Source organism: Cupressus sempervirens, chromosome 9, assembly GCF_028749045.1.
Source record: "Cupressus sempervirens isolate cs-2001-9-10 chromosome 9, ASM2874904v1, whole genome shotgun sequence".
Lineage (NCBI taxonomy): Eukaryota > Viridiplantae > Streptophyta > Pinopsida > Cupressales > Cupressaceae > Cupressus > Cupressus sempervirens.
The window spans coordinates 599,561,298-599,577,109 of record NC_143126.1 but is presented as its reverse complement, the minus strand read 5'-3'; the positions used below and the strand labels follow the sequence as shown (position 1 = coordinate 599,577,109).

At 36.1% G+C, this 15,812-nt stretch overlaps 1 protein-coding gene across 1 annotated transcript; it reads right to left on the bottom strand.

Annotated features, from left to right (window-relative positions):
* Nucleotides 1–3,582: 3,582 nt before the first annotated feature.
* LOC149540107 (F-box/LRR-repeat protein 3-like) lies at nucleotides 3,583–15,433 on the bottom strand. Its single transcript, XM_089801302.1, has 7 exons — nucleotides 14,268–15,433; nucleotides 13,069–13,188; nucleotides 5,517–5,621; nucleotides 5,001–5,391; nucleotides 4,749–4,878; nucleotides 4,329–4,623; nucleotides 3,583–4,107 (listed from the first exon to the last, which is right to left on the bottom strand). Exons 1-7 carry the CDS (start codon nucleotides 14,898–14,900, stop codon nucleotides 3,850–3,852), a joined length of 1,932 nt encoding a protein of 643 aa, XP_089657428.1. The 5' UTR covers nucleotides 14,901–15,433; the 3' UTR covers nucleotides 3,583–3,849.
* Nucleotides 15,434–15,812: the final 379 nt, after the last annotated feature.

Genomic DNA, 15,812 nt, shown 5'->3' with positions numbered 1-15,812 from the left:
ATGTCAATTAGTTATGTTGAATATATGTATGATTTTTCTTGGACTATTGATGTTCAGATCTAGTGTGTAGAAAATCAACAATGGAAATAAAATCGGAGAACCAAGGTTAGGCCAATGTGAGACAATAAGCCAATGTCAGTTCTAATAAAGAGGAAACCTCATTGTATTATATTTTAATCATAATCTTAAATGGTTGAATGGTTGTTAATTAATGTATTTTATATTTTGTTATCTTCTAAATGGACATGGAAAATGTGTTAATATGATGTGGAATTTATGGTGTCAATTGATACTTGTGTAATGCTAATGTGGCAATAACATGTCCATTTAGGGTTTGGTGAAGAGCAACCTTATCTAGGGTAGTATCTTATAAGTTCCCTAAGAGACCCACTTGAATAGGAAGCTATGAGTGGAGTCAAATCATGTTGAACCATAGGTGAACTCAAGTTGAGTTTTTGAGAGGCTAGTTGAGGCGCTAAGGTGGATTTTAGGGTCAAAATTAGCTAAACCATTAGGTGTACCTTAGGTTAGGGGTTATTTTTTGACCAAATTAGTGTCCATAACTCATTTATGACCTTCTAAAAGTACCCTTTTTGAAAAGTGGTGAATTTGGAAAGAGGACAATCCCATGCTATCTTGCTCAATTTTGGTTTACCTCACATTTATGAGAGGGGACAAGAATAGAAGATGACTCTTGAGTATTTTTCCATTTATGACAATTGATTGGGAAGTGCACAGGAAGCCCTTTTAGAGAAACTTTGGTGTAACTTGTAGGTGTAACAGAGATCCATTTCATTTTTCACTGTCTCGCCTACTACGAGATTCATGAGAGATTCTATTGCTTATTTAGGAGGTGCAGCTCCCTCGTGGCCTTTTTCAACTATACAGAGAAGAGATGCCTTGCACTATACCTTAGAGAGACTATGCAGCTTCGCGACCACACCTTACAACTCTTATTCCCCCAGAGAGTGACTCTGGTTCAGCTTATCACTGTTTTCTTCTCTCCCTTGTCTCCTTCTCGTGGGACAAAGCAACCTTCAAGTGCCACCATCGCCAACCACTCCAGATCTGTGAGACCTCGTTGTTCCTATACTCATCAGCGACACCCTCCGAGCTTTTCTCGGTGGCGATTTAGGGCACTTGTTGCCCTAGCTCGTACCCTTCGATGCTTGGCTTCTTTTTACCGAGGAAGGACCCTTAGCCCTTGCCTCATTCTTGTGTTTCTTGCTTCTTTTTGTTTCTCTTGTTTTTCCTGTTTGCTTCTTTCCTTGGCACCGTTTGGTGCTCTTACAGCTAGCGGTCTTTTATCTTGTACTCTTTTCAGTCCCATAGACCCTTGTGGTCTCTTGTTAGACATCAATAAATTTATCTTGTCTTATCCCCAACTCTTCAATTTTGGGAGACACATTAAGATAGAGGAAGATTTGGATAATGAAGGAAAAGATAAGGGATAGATAACGTTTCAACAAGTTTCATTTTCCATAAGCTTAAGCAAGGTTGGTTGCACTCTTATGATGGAAGAATTTGTGTGTACGTATTTGTGTTGCAACATTGTAGATTTCATGTTGTATCTTATTTTTTTGAATGCAGTTCTTTTCTTATTTCCCTTGGTCTCTTGAATGTCTTGTTTATGAGAGTTAAGGTCACTCTCACCCTTGGAAAAGAAGAAGTAGCCTTGTGAGTGAATGGGGATTTTTTTGACAACCCATGTACTGTAGAGTTTCTCCTTATTGCCATTTTATTTTACATATTTGGGGACCATAATGGGAGATTTTCCTACGAGGAAAGGAAGTATGCGTGTTAAAAATGATCTTTGTGAAGACATTATATCTATGTTATTATGACATTCTCCTTTGAGATGTAGAACTCGAGTGTGCAAACTTGGACGCAACGATTCAAGATCTTACTCCAACAACTAATGCTAATGCTGATATCATCATGACACAGTGTGCATCTAACACAAGTGGAATCATTTTTGGTTCAAATGATCTTGGATTTGCACCACTTGAAGGAGTTGGAGATGATGAAGATTATTTGACAAATTCATATGACTTAGACTCAGATTGGTGAACATTTAATCGTGAACTATATTTTAATTTTGTAATTGTGTTAATTTCCTGATTTGCATTGGAATTGTGAACATAGACATATATGATATGGTTTATAATCTTATTGGATATTTGAATTTTAATTTGAATAGGTATTGGTGAAGGTACAAGTATTATACTATCAAAAGTTTTAATTTTGTATATTTCATTCATTTCTTTGTATATTTATATATACACACATGCATCCTTACACATTCACATCCCCCGAACTAAAAATTTGCCCATCTGCACACCTCCTTCCTGCATCAGCATCCGAATCAGTAACTTGTTATAACATAAAAGAAACAATATTGGAAAAGTTCTCAACCAGCACTACTTAGTGGATGGCCTTTACTCTATGCTTTAGAGTCTGGACTGAATGGTTTTGTTGCTCATTAGAATGGTTTTTGCCTGAAACCGTAAGGTTCTTGTCTGAAACCATAAGGTTATCAGTATCTTCAACATTATTTTCTTAAACATTAAAAAAGTTCATTTTTCTTCAGTTCAAAAACTTCTTGTCCCATATTCCTAAACCCTTTTCTTCAGTTCAAAAACTTCTTGTCCCATATTCCTAAACCCCTTCTCGGTGTCTTCGCAAATTTCTTTAGTTATTTTACAGATTCAACAACATATACTCTTCCCTTTCATACTGTGAAGCTGCATGTTGTGGCAGGAAATTAGAGGGTGACCTTTTAATAGTTCTTACCCTGCATTTTCATTGAATGTTTTAAGTTTATTCAGTTGTATGAAAGGGTCTTCCACCCTACTATGAAATTTAAAATTAAGAAACGTGGGTAGATGGCCAAATAGGTTATATCATCTGATTAAAACATTAGTGCACTTTAACTGAAAGACTACAACTCTACAAATTTCGTCAGAAGAACATCAATATCCATGATAAAGCATTTCAGGAAGGAAGGAGGTAATCTGCAGAGCACAGAAAAAGACTTTTCTTTCATCCTTACAAGGTTTAAACTTCTTTCAATGTTGTCAAGTCCGTAATCAGATTTTCTTCAACCAAGTTCTCAGATGATAAGTGCCTAAAGCCTTAAAAATAAGAACTCCGCAACAATTAAAATGCTAAAAATTAGTCTTATGAACACAGAAAGCATGTGTTTGCAAGAAAAGAGGCAGGAGGTAGGATCTATTGAGCAGCGAACCAGGCACAAAATAGATGCATTTTTTATTTTTTCCAGGAAAATATTCATCTGAACATCTTCTAGAAAGAAATGTCATGGAATTTATGAAAATATAAAGCTGAGCATTTTGTTTCTAATTAATTGAGGAAAAGCCTAGAACTCTTCAATACATGGACAATAGTATCCGTTCCCAACAAAATATTTTTGTGATTGTATCAAAACATAGTTTTTGTTAAATCATATTATCACAATCAAACGGTTGATTGCATGGCATTCCAAAAAGACTGCTGAACTTCTATATTTTTATATAGATATGGCCTATTTCACCAGATCATGATAAATAAACACAACTCCCAGAAATCAAACATGGTTTGTGCTTATGATCAATAAGAGAAACAGATAAGAGAAAACCAAACCAGCAGTGTCCAGCCACTGCCATAATTCAAGCAGAAGATGCAGCATAAATGAAAAATTGTGTAATTTATCAAATGCCACAACATTTCCAATGATCAAGAACATACATGCACACACTTCCTCAAGTCGAACATGTCACTTTTAAAAAGAACCTCTATCATGTTTGTTGAAAACATTGAATTGTTGGAAAATCCTGTGACACAAGAATGTTACATCTCAAACGGTTTGTAAATCCAGCGTATAGTGCACCCCTGGGCTTCTAAGCACTTAATTAGAGAGCGTGGTAATTTGAACTTAAAGCATTCAAGAAGCTTCAGTTTCTTCAAACTCTCACAAGCCAACAGAGTAGAACCAAAGCTACTAACAGTTACATTCCTCAAATGGACCAGCTTCATGTTTTGTAAGCAAGGAAGGCTAGCCAATGCTGAAAAACCACTATCTGAGATTGTACAATATGAAAGATTTACCTGCAGAAACAACAAAGATTCCAAAGTAATATGTTACATGATTCAAACTGTTGTACAATTTATCTGCAGAAATACGAGAGGTTCCAATGTAAGATATGCAGCGAAACATAAATAATAATGTCTATATTTAAGGTTTATCTGCAGAAATACCATAGGTTCCAATGAAAGATAAGATACACAAGGGCATGCGAATCAAAAAGTTGATTGTACTTTATGATTACCTGTCGCAAATTCTGACATGAATCAGCTATAGCCAATATCCCAGCATCATCAACACGATAACACCGTTTAATATCTAACTCAGCAATGCGCTTGCATCCCAAAGCAATTGCTGAAAGACCAGCAGATGAAATTCCAGAACAACCTCGAATTTCAAGGTTATGAAGTTTGCGCAATTGTGAGATAGACTTCAGAGCATCATCACTAACATGCATGCAGTAGGAAAGGTTTAAGCTCTTTAACCTTGGGCACCCATTAGAAATTGCTCCAATTCCTGTATCACCCACACCTGTGCATCTGGATATATAATCTCAATTAGCAACCAACAAGCATCTTAAAATGGGAATCGAAAATTTCAATAAACATTCTCAACTTTTTCTTTTCTGCAAAGATGCTACATACATCCATAATTAATGAAGCACCTGTAGAGATCAAGTTCTTGGAGATTTGAGCAACGTGCACCTATATGGATGATCCCCTCATCAGATACATTTGGGCAGAATCCTAGCTTCAAAGTGATCAATTCGGAGCAGCGCGAAAGAGATTCGAGTCCTGCATGAATGAATATTGTAAATACAAGGATTGTAAAGAGGACAGATATCTCTATGGGCTCAAAAACCTATTAGTCTCAAAATCACCCCTTTCAAAACTCTCTTATAAGTGAAGCATGGAACCTGTGTTGTTTACGCTGCAATCTGTCAGGTCAAGCTCTTGGAGAAAATGACAACCCTCCCCTAACATTGTCAAACTCTTTTCTGTAACCAAGTGACAAGATTCAATCTTAAGAGATGAAAGATATCTGCATGACCTAGCAACAGTTGATAAAGCAACATCAGTTAGATCACGGCAGCATGTCAGATCTAACTTGTTCAATTCCCTACAATATGCCAAAAATCCTTTCAATTCTTCATCTCTGACTCCAATACACTTGCTTAAGCTCAATTCCCTCAAATATTTGCAGCTTTTGCCAAGAGACTCCAGTGCAGTGCTAGAAATTTTACAACCATCAAATTTGATTATTTGCAGTCCATCAAAAGTTTGGGAGCTTGCAAGATCACTTGTAATCTGTATCATAGAAAAATAACAGATTGTTAAATTATCAAACAATGGTTAGAACATGAATTAAATTGATATACTTAAATACCATTACAATCAAGAAAGTTAGTCTTCACCAAAGCTTTAATACTTACTGATATGCAATAGGCAAGAGTAAGTTGGTGCAGCTCTGGGGAAACAATTGCAAAGTTGATTATTCCAGTAGAGCTGATATTGCAACACTTTGAAACATCCAGTCCCTATTAAAGTAAACAAGCAAAATATATCACAGCAAATACAGATGTTTTAGGATCCAAACTTTTAGCCAGATTCTTATGATATTTTTCATTGGGTCCGTGACCAAGCAGAAACAAAACTGCACTGAACATTAATTTTTTAACTCCAATTACTTTAAATCTTTAAAGGCAATGAGAAACTAACCTTCCATAGAACAATACAAGTGAGATTCATGTCTCTTTCAAAGTCAGAGGAAAATTTACATGAAAAGACAATTGCTAGAAGAAATACCAAAAGGGGGAATAGAGCAACTACATTATAAGCCTTTGTAGGGTCTGGGGAATTTCTCCCAAACCAAAATTTTGTGTGCTTTAGTGTTTAAAAAATAGGTTATCTGATGATTGGTACTGCTCTGGGGAAACAATTGCAAAGTTGATTATTCCAGTAGAGCTGATATTGCAACACTTTGAAACATCCAGTTCCTATTAAAGTAAACAAGCAAAATATATCACAGCAAATACAGATGTTTTAGGGTCCAAACTTTTAGCCAGATTCTTATGATATTTTTCATTGGGTCCGTGACCAAGCAGAAACAAAACTGCACTGAACATTAATTTTTTAACTCCAATTACTTTAAATCTTTAAAGGCAATGAGAAACTAGCCTTCCATAGAACAATACAAGTGAGATTCATGTCTCTTTCAAAGTCAGAGGAAAATTTACACGAAAAGACAATTGCTAGAAGAAATACCAAAAGGGGGAATAGAGCAACTACATTATAAGCCTTTGTAGGGTCTGGGGAATTTCTCCCAAACCAAAATTTTGTGTGCTTTAGTGTTTAAAAAATAGGTTATCTGATGATTGGTGCAGCTCTGGGGAAACAATTGCAAAGTTGATTATTCCAGTAGAGCTGATATTGCAACACTTTGAAACATCCAGTCCCTATTAAAGTAAACAAGCAAAATATATCACAGCAAATACAGATGTTTTAGGGTCCAAACTTTTAGCCAGATTCTTATGATATTTTTCATTGGGTCTGTGACCAAGCAGAGACAAAACTGCACTGAACATTAATTTTTTTAACTCAAATTACTTTAAATCTTTAAAGGCAATGAGAAACTAACCTTCTATAGAACAATACAAGTGAGATTCATGTCTCTTTCAAAGTCGGAGGAAAAATTACATGAAAAGACAATTGCTAGAAGAAATACCAAAAGGGGGAATAGAGCAGACTACATTATAAGCCTTTGTAGGGCCTGGGGAATTTCTCCCAAACCAAAATTTTGTGTGTGCTTTAGTGCTTAAAAAATAGGTTATCTGATGATTGGGCCTTGAGGCTACTTCATACTGCAAACATTGTTGTCCTAACAGCACACTAGATAAATCTAAGATGCCATTACAAGTAATTGGTACCTACATCAAAAAATAATAACCAAAGAATCAGTAACATGTAATGTAATTTGCTATTAGCAACTCTCTGCTGGTGAGAATTCACTTCCTCCATAACTCTCAAGTTCAGTACATGCAATACCACTTGTCGATTGCATACTAAGCCACATTGGAAGCCAGACAGAGAAACAAACTAAGAAACAAGGGCCATGGAAAAGAAGCAAAAATGAAACCACAAAGACAGCACAAGTTTATAAGTGTTGTCGTTCTACATTGGCCATGGAAGCGTTATCTGATCCAAGAACTGTTATGAGCACAACCTGCAATCCGCAAGGATTTATGTGGATTGACAATTTTTTGGACTTCGGAGTATTGTCATTAGGTCAAAACAGCATCCCCAGGTGTTGGTTGGCTAGAATCCAAGGAGTGACAAGTTGTATGAAGCAAAGAATGAATAATGCAGTAACATGGGCAAAAATTCCTTGACTCCTTTGAGATATAATACAGCCAATGCACAGCTTACCAGTTTATACCCCTCTCAAATGAATGTCCAACACAATAAGGAGCCAATACAGAGATAAGGGCAATGGTGGCATGTTTAGAAAGAGGAAGGACCTCCTTGGTGATGAAACTGTTAGGCCCAAATGATAGCAAACACAATTGAGAGGGAAGTGGGGAGGGGAGGTTGAATCAGTTGTGTACAATATAATGAAACTTTAATCAATTAAACTCAGATCTGAAAGATAAACAGTAACGCAAGATTCAAGATAAACAGTAACGCAAGATTCACAACATATAAAACCAAAATATTCTCGAGGAAACTCTGTTAAACGAAAACCCATTTATTAAAAGTACTGCTTGGTTAATTGTAAATAATGAGGGGAGGTTGGATCAGTTGTATACAATATAATGAACATTAATCAATCAAACTCAGATCTGAAAGATAAACAGTAAAGCAAGATTCACAACATATAAAACCAAAATATTCTTGAGGAAACCCTGTTAAAGGAAAACCTATTTATTAAAAGTACTGCTCGGTTAATAGCGAATAGAGAACGGAGGGTGCACTTGCAACCACACGCTTACAACCCAATCTGCAGACTCACTGCTCAATATGCAATCACAGATCTGGTCCTCAGTCAGGTTCACCGATCTAAACTTTTGATTACAATAGAGTGGACATACTATCCATTACAACCGAACTGACATATAGCATCTCAAATGCCAAACAGTTCCAATGAAGTACAACTTCTGCCTCAAATCCAGAACACAAACAATATCTTTTTTCACCTTCCGTCACACATCTCTCAAACACACTCATGTTCTCTCAATTACAAAAATGCTTTCATTTATACACATTACATCAATTAAGTATAGGAGTTGACCTACTATTACAAAAGCTATAAACATTATACTCAATCTCCAATGCGATCCAAATCAAGTTGATTAGGACTTAGATAGGACCCAAATCATCAACCACGAATGTTCAGTAGAATTGCCAAAGCAATGTCAAGAATCACAACATATAAAACCAAAATATTCTCGAGGAAACCCTCTTAAAGGAAAACCCATTTATTAAAAGTACTGCTCGGTTAATAGCAAATAGAGAACGAAGGGTGCACTTGCAACCACAGGCTTACAACCCAATCTGCAGACTCACTGCTCAATATGCAATCACAGATCTGGCCATCAGTCAGGTCCACCGATCTAATCTTTTGATTACAATTTATTATAGAGTGGACATACTATCCATTACAACTGAACTGACATATAGCATCTCAAATGCCAAACAGTTCCAATGAAGTACAACTTCTGCCTCAAATCCAAAACACAAACAATGTCTTTCTTCACCTTCCTTCACACATCTCTCAAACACACTCATGTTCTCTCAATTATAAAAATGCTCTCATTTATACACATTACATCAATTAAGTATAGGACTCGACCTACTATTACAAAAGATATAAACATTATACTCAATCTCAATGCGATCCAAATCGAGTTGATTAGGACTTAGATAGGACCCAAATCATCAACCACGAATGCTTAGTAGAATTGCCAAAGCAATGTCAAGAATCACAACACGCTACTCCATCAAGTCGACTAGGACCCAAATGAAGAAATGCCAACACGCTACCAAAAACACCAAAATTGATCTCGTCAATCAATGCAAACCAACAACATGATCGCCACATGATCTAAGAACACCAACAAGCAACATGAGTACCATCCAAAACCTTTGCATCATCACCAACTTGAATCTAAGCTCTTCTTTGTACTAAACAACAGGAACCCAGAAACACTGAAATATCAAACTCTATCATACCATACAAATAGCTTGTTGTACCTTGAATCATGACCAACATTAGCTGGGGACTCAATGATAAGTCCCCAAACAAACACCAGGTTCGTAGCCTCTAACACATCAAATCCAATCCATGCTGAAACAAATACCCATCCAGTGTAACACTAGTAACTAGAAAGTTAATCGTAGCTCACTCAAATAATCATGCGAACCTTTGTACGTGACCAGTATCAACTACAAACATATCAGAAACTCCAACAAGAACCACATCATAAGATCTCCAAAGAATCATCTGATCAACACAAATCATTTGAACTGAACAACCAAACTCATTGTCTGCAACAACAAACGTATGTTGACATCAATGATACAACATTAACGTCAACACACATATCAACAATAATGTGCTCAACATTCTACCAACAATCTTCTCAATCAGAGATCCAACAATCTCTGCCTTTGGCATTGATGGCAACATATGGAGTGAAAAACCAGTCAATGCACAAGGTCACTAAATATCCATCTCATCACTCTAAATATCCAACACACCAAACTCAGCATCAGCTCTCCCTTTGACATCAATGGCGAAGGACAAAAGATATCAAAATTTACAAATCACCTCAAAAGGCTGATTAATATTTTGCAGTACCAAACCAAAAAAGGCTGCTTCCCCTAAGGAGAAGTCCCCAACACATCAACCTAGGAATAGATATTTTGATTATGTACCAGACTGATACCATCCTTAGCATCTTTAGCCCTGATCAGGAGGGAAAACAACCCCAAGTTTACCTCAGAGATACTCAAATGTATCTCTCAGTAAAGACATTGTGAAAATATCAACAATTAAGTCCTTGGTATATAATCCAATCTAACTTCCTTATTACAGACTTTATCCTTCAAGAAATGATACTTAATAGACATATGCTTTGTTCTTGAATATTGCATAAGATTCTTTGACATATTTATAGCACTAGAGTTATCACAGCAAATAACAATAGGTTCATCAATGTTTATCCTCAAATCTTTCAACATTTGCTTCATCCAAACAACTTGAGTGCATTTATTAGCAGCAACAACATATTCGGCTTCAACAGTAGACTAAGAAACACATTCTTATTTCTTACTTGTCCAAGAGATTAGTCTCTTACCCAAGCACCACTACTAGTAGTTTTTCTATCATCCAAATTACCTGCCCAATCAACATTAGCATATGCACAAAGTGTAAAATCCTTGTTCTTACTGAACCATAATCCATAATCAATTGTTCCCTTCAAATATCCAAATATTCTTTTAATAGCAACAACATGTGATTCATTTGGATCAACATGAAATCTAGCCACAATATCAACAACATTTGCAATATTAGGTCTAGTCCAAATCAAGTAAAGCAATCCTCCAATCATTGATATATATCTAGTTTGATTTGCACAAGGGGATTCAGCATCTTTAGTCAATTTGCAACCAATTACGATAGGAGTACTAACAGGTTTTAGATCTTCCATACTATTTTTTTTTAACAATTCTCTAACATACTTGGACTATGCAATAAAAATTCATTTGTTTGACTGTGTAATTTGCAATCCAAGAAAGAACTTAATATCACCTATTATAGACATCTCAAATTCCTTTTGAAATTTCATCACAAAAGCCTTTACTCAAATCATCATCACCACCAAATATGATATCATTAGCAAAAACTTCAGCAATCATCAATCACTTTCAAACATAAATTACTTTTTAGCAGTACCTTTACTGAATCCAATCTTTGTCAAGTACCCATCCAATCTGTCATGCCAAGCTCTAAGTGAAACAACCCCCTTTTCCTGAGCCTTAGCTAACAACTATAGTCTATCATATCATTGAGACAATTACATTTCATATTCATGAGCAAGGGAAGACAGTTATAACAGCTCTATTACATGTTCATATGAAGAGGTTCATGGCTATAACCAACTTAACTGAAATATCTTAACTAGCAATTTAATGAGTATTCATTCAACAAATATGGCGAATATAACTGCCATCGTAACCAACCGTTACTTAATGGAAGAGAGATCCTTTCTACTAATAAGGATACGTTACTTTTCACAATCAAACGAAGACAGATTCACAACAACTTTACATTTTCATATGGAAGAGAACCAATGGCTATAATCCAAATGAATGGAAAGTAAATACTGGTTAAACGATATTAACCGTCTAACATATCTTCTACTTGAAATTTGCAAATTCATAAAAGTAAAATCCCTATTACTAGCAAATATTTGAATGTATATTCTATTGTTGTCTTGTGCAAGTCTTGGCATCTGGTGGAGAGGAGAAGCATTGCCAAGGGATGCTACACCATTGTCCAAACACTGAGCATCTTGGTGCTAGAGTATCAATCCACTACTCATCTTGACAACAAGATCTATACAGTGGAATACCACGAGCTGACATAGTTTAAAACTCTTTTTATTAGTTGCTTATTTGTTACTGATTGTTTTTTCTCTTATTTCTAATCTCATCCTTCATCTTGACCAAGCTGGTCCTCATGGATGAATTACTGGGCGATTCCTTAAAAGATATCTGGTTTTTGGAAATATAAATATTGCCATCTTATCATGCCCAAACTGGCCTATGGCATTATAAATGAGAATTATAATCTCCCTTCAGATTAATCCATTACTATGTAGGTATTGCTCTCATCTCAAAGGGTGTACTAACAATACGCCTGTATGAGAGCTAGCATTTTTGACAGAGATTTATTAAGATTGCAAAATCATATTCGATAAACATATCTTTCTATTATCATGATGGCTCCCTAATTATATCCGTTCCAGAGGGAACAACAAAAGGAATATGCAGGTTGAAGAGCATTTCAAATTCTGGACTATGAAGAATAATGAAGCATTCCTTGATAGTAAATCGATTAATTCAAATGCATAATTTTGGAAAGATGCAAAGAAATTCTGATTATAATGCATGACCTGGTGAGAGGCATAAATTGACTTGCAAAATAACTAGGTGGAGCTGAGTAGGCCAACTCTCCCGTGCAATTCAAAGTATGGTATTGTCGTGTATATGGACGCTAGATGTCCAGTCTCGTACACAACTCTCTTAGAGCAATGCTGATGATTAGTCACTAACTTTAGATAGAACAAAAACTATGACGAAACAAGAATGGTTCTCCGTAAGAAGTAAAAATGATGCTTGGGTGTTGCAGACCAAAGAGGTGAGAAGTAATGATAATAATCCCTCATGGCAGGTGAGTGTAGATATGCAAGAAAACCTCCCGCATGCATGCTCAGTTGTGCATGCATACTATCATTTCCATCGTGGTTGTTTGACATGGATGATTATGTGTGCTTACAAAAAGAAAACAAAAACAAATCTATGTCAAATTTGCTTTTTCACCAACCTATGCAATGAAAACTCCTTTGAATGTCACTCGAACCATAATTAGGCCTGTTCTCTTGGTGCTTAATGAACCCATCTATAAAATAAGAGCTTTAAGCAGCTCATAGGCCTTATAATAGCAATTTGCAAAATTTGTTTTGGAAGCATTTGTTAAGTACATAGATATGGATACAAATCCCAAATATGCACGGGCACGTGCATACAGACACCCATCCCCATGCATGTGAGCCCACCTTGATAAAAAAAAAACAAATGAAACTCTTTCTAAGTTTTCAAAGTTTCAAACCATAAAATTGAATTAAATGAAACTTTACTCTTATCCATTTCCATCAGCTTATTTAATCTTAATAAGGATCATGGCTTATTGATTTCCCATACCTGTAAAGATTTGCTCCTGAGATGAATAAGGCCCTCATCACCCACATTGACACATCCAACCAATGCTAAGTTCTCAAGATGAGTTAGACGTTTAAGAAATTCAAGACATTTGTTGGTTATCTGCAGCAAAACAGATCATCTCAGTATTCAGTAAATCTAATTTCAAGTATGGTGAATTAGATCACATTTCAATTGTGCTAAATGTTGGGCTCAATTCAAAACACATGCAATCAATACACATCACATTTCTTTAAATCACTATTGGGGTAATGATCTCTATTATATGCTATGTTTATGAGAACAAATACCATGGCTCAAGTGTTATCACTAAAACAGTTCGATACCTGCAAATAATCAAGTACATACTGACATGAAAATGTCATCTAAGAATACAATACCACGTCTGAGATAAAGTACAAAAATCTAACACTTAAGCAATGAAGGGGAACTGTGCTAACACGATTCAAGTTTAAAGGAATCAAAATTACAAGGCATGAATGAGGTTAGAATAACTGTATACATTTTAATACTGTCTAAGATGCATGGTGTCATGCACATTTTATGAACGTTTCTTATATTTATGTGTGAAATCATTTCTGTGTTTATGTGTGTAATATATTGCATATAGAATAACTGTACAGCTTAAGCAATAGTTGAATGTTACCAAACAATGCCTAGCAGAAAGAATTAGTTCAAATAAAGCACTACATAAAAGACCAGGCTTTCTAGAATATACGCATGTTCAACAATTTTCATGTCTAGTGAATTTGGATTGCCTTACATTAGGAGAATTTTAGATGCCAATACCGGTCAGTTAACATATATTATTTTATTTCTATTTTAAAATTATAAACTGAAAGTTGAAACTGAAGACAAACATCATTTTTTTGTAAACAATGTTTTTTTCCCTTCAAGATTACTCAACTTTTATTTATAGTAGTAAAATCAGCCAGGATTTCTTAACTTCTAGATTCTCCTTAATGTATGGTTTTATACTTAAAATTTTCCCCACATCTATGAAAGGTTTAATCTGCAAAGGCCACAAATCTATAAAAAGGAGAATAGTCCTTCACAAAAAGCGGTGTCCATAACAGAAGCCAAAAAACCACAATTTTGCCTTCACATGACAAAAACTATCCGTAGATGCAGAAACACGGACACATAACAAGATTTAACTAAGGCTTAAATTAGATTGTTACCTGTAAATAAGAAAGATCAAGATTCCGCAGCTCCTTGCATTTGACAGAAACTAGCTCAACTCCAAGGTCTGTGACCCCTACACACCACTTAAGATTCAGAGTCTGCAATTTCCTGCATCCAACGGCTATGCATACAAGACCGATGTCAGTGATTTGCTTGCATTTCACTAGCTTCAATGATTTCAAGTTCCGTGCGCGTGCTATAGCTTCAGCTGCATGATCAGTGAATTCAGTGCAATAGGAAAGATCAACCTCAGCCAAAAATTGACAACTTTCAACCAACTTTGCTATTCCCAGATGAGTGAAGGTCCACAACTTTGAGAGATTGATGGAAAGCAAGCCATTCCCAATGATGCGAGCGACATGTCCTAAACTTTCATCTGTGATTTGGGAGCAGAAGGATAGATCTAAATGGTGAATCTTCTTGTATCTTTGTAATATCTTGGGTAACAACTCTGATCGCATTAGCTGCACTTCCCTCCTAGACCTCGCTTCCAAAGAGAAAAAATGTTTACAGACTAAGCACCATGATTTTCTGTCTGTGGGATCCCACAATTTGTCAAGAATAGTTACAAGGATCTCATCATCTAGGATCCCCACGATTGAGCTACACTGGACAGACGCTCTCTTCATTGCAAGGGATTGAAATCACAAAACCGCCTTGAACCAAGTCTTAACTCTTCTTTGATATCTGCAACACCAGAGAGAACTTGGCAAAATCCTTGTGGATAAATTTGATTAATCTAGAGCCCAAGGTTACCGTTTATTAGTTCACTCTATACTCGAATTTGCTTTACGGGTAGTCTTAAAAATGATGCTGGGAGGTTGCTAGAGAACCCAACACCTATGTTAAAACTACAAAAAGCCCTGGCAGCAGTTTTAGCATTCCAACTCTAAACCGGTACTTATTATTGCTCAAATATTATCCCAGCTATAAGGAATTGGAACTGAAACCATACATACAAGGAAATTATTCAGCAAATGTGTGAAATGTTTATCAGACACCCATCCAATTGCAGGAAGAATCATCCCCAAACTTATGAACCGAAAAATCCCAATTCTGCCTACACCCCACTCACACTTCCCATTTGCACACATACACAATTCATCAATTCCCCTTTTCCTAAGAAATCTGCATGACATTCCTCATTTATAAACATTTAGAACATACCCAATTCATCACGACGATTCTCCTGTGTAATCCATCTCGTTTAGGCACATACCCAGATAACGCAAACGAGATACAGCTCCACGAACAGAACCAGATTACACCTCTGACGTGAAAACCCGTCTAAACCTTCCCACTAAATACCCGTGAACGAGAATTTTTTAAGCAATTTTACTCCAGAACTCCAACTTCGATTTTCAAATGGTTCTTCTTTGAATAGCCCGTCCTCAGACATGACTTGAAAACAAAAGTACGATGCAGGTACAACATGTTTACGATTGTTGATAAAGTTTGCAAATGGCAACGGGGCCACCAGAAAGTGCCCACCCAGATTGCAAAAAGCATCAAAAGCACCCGCCCCACATTGGGTGCATTCT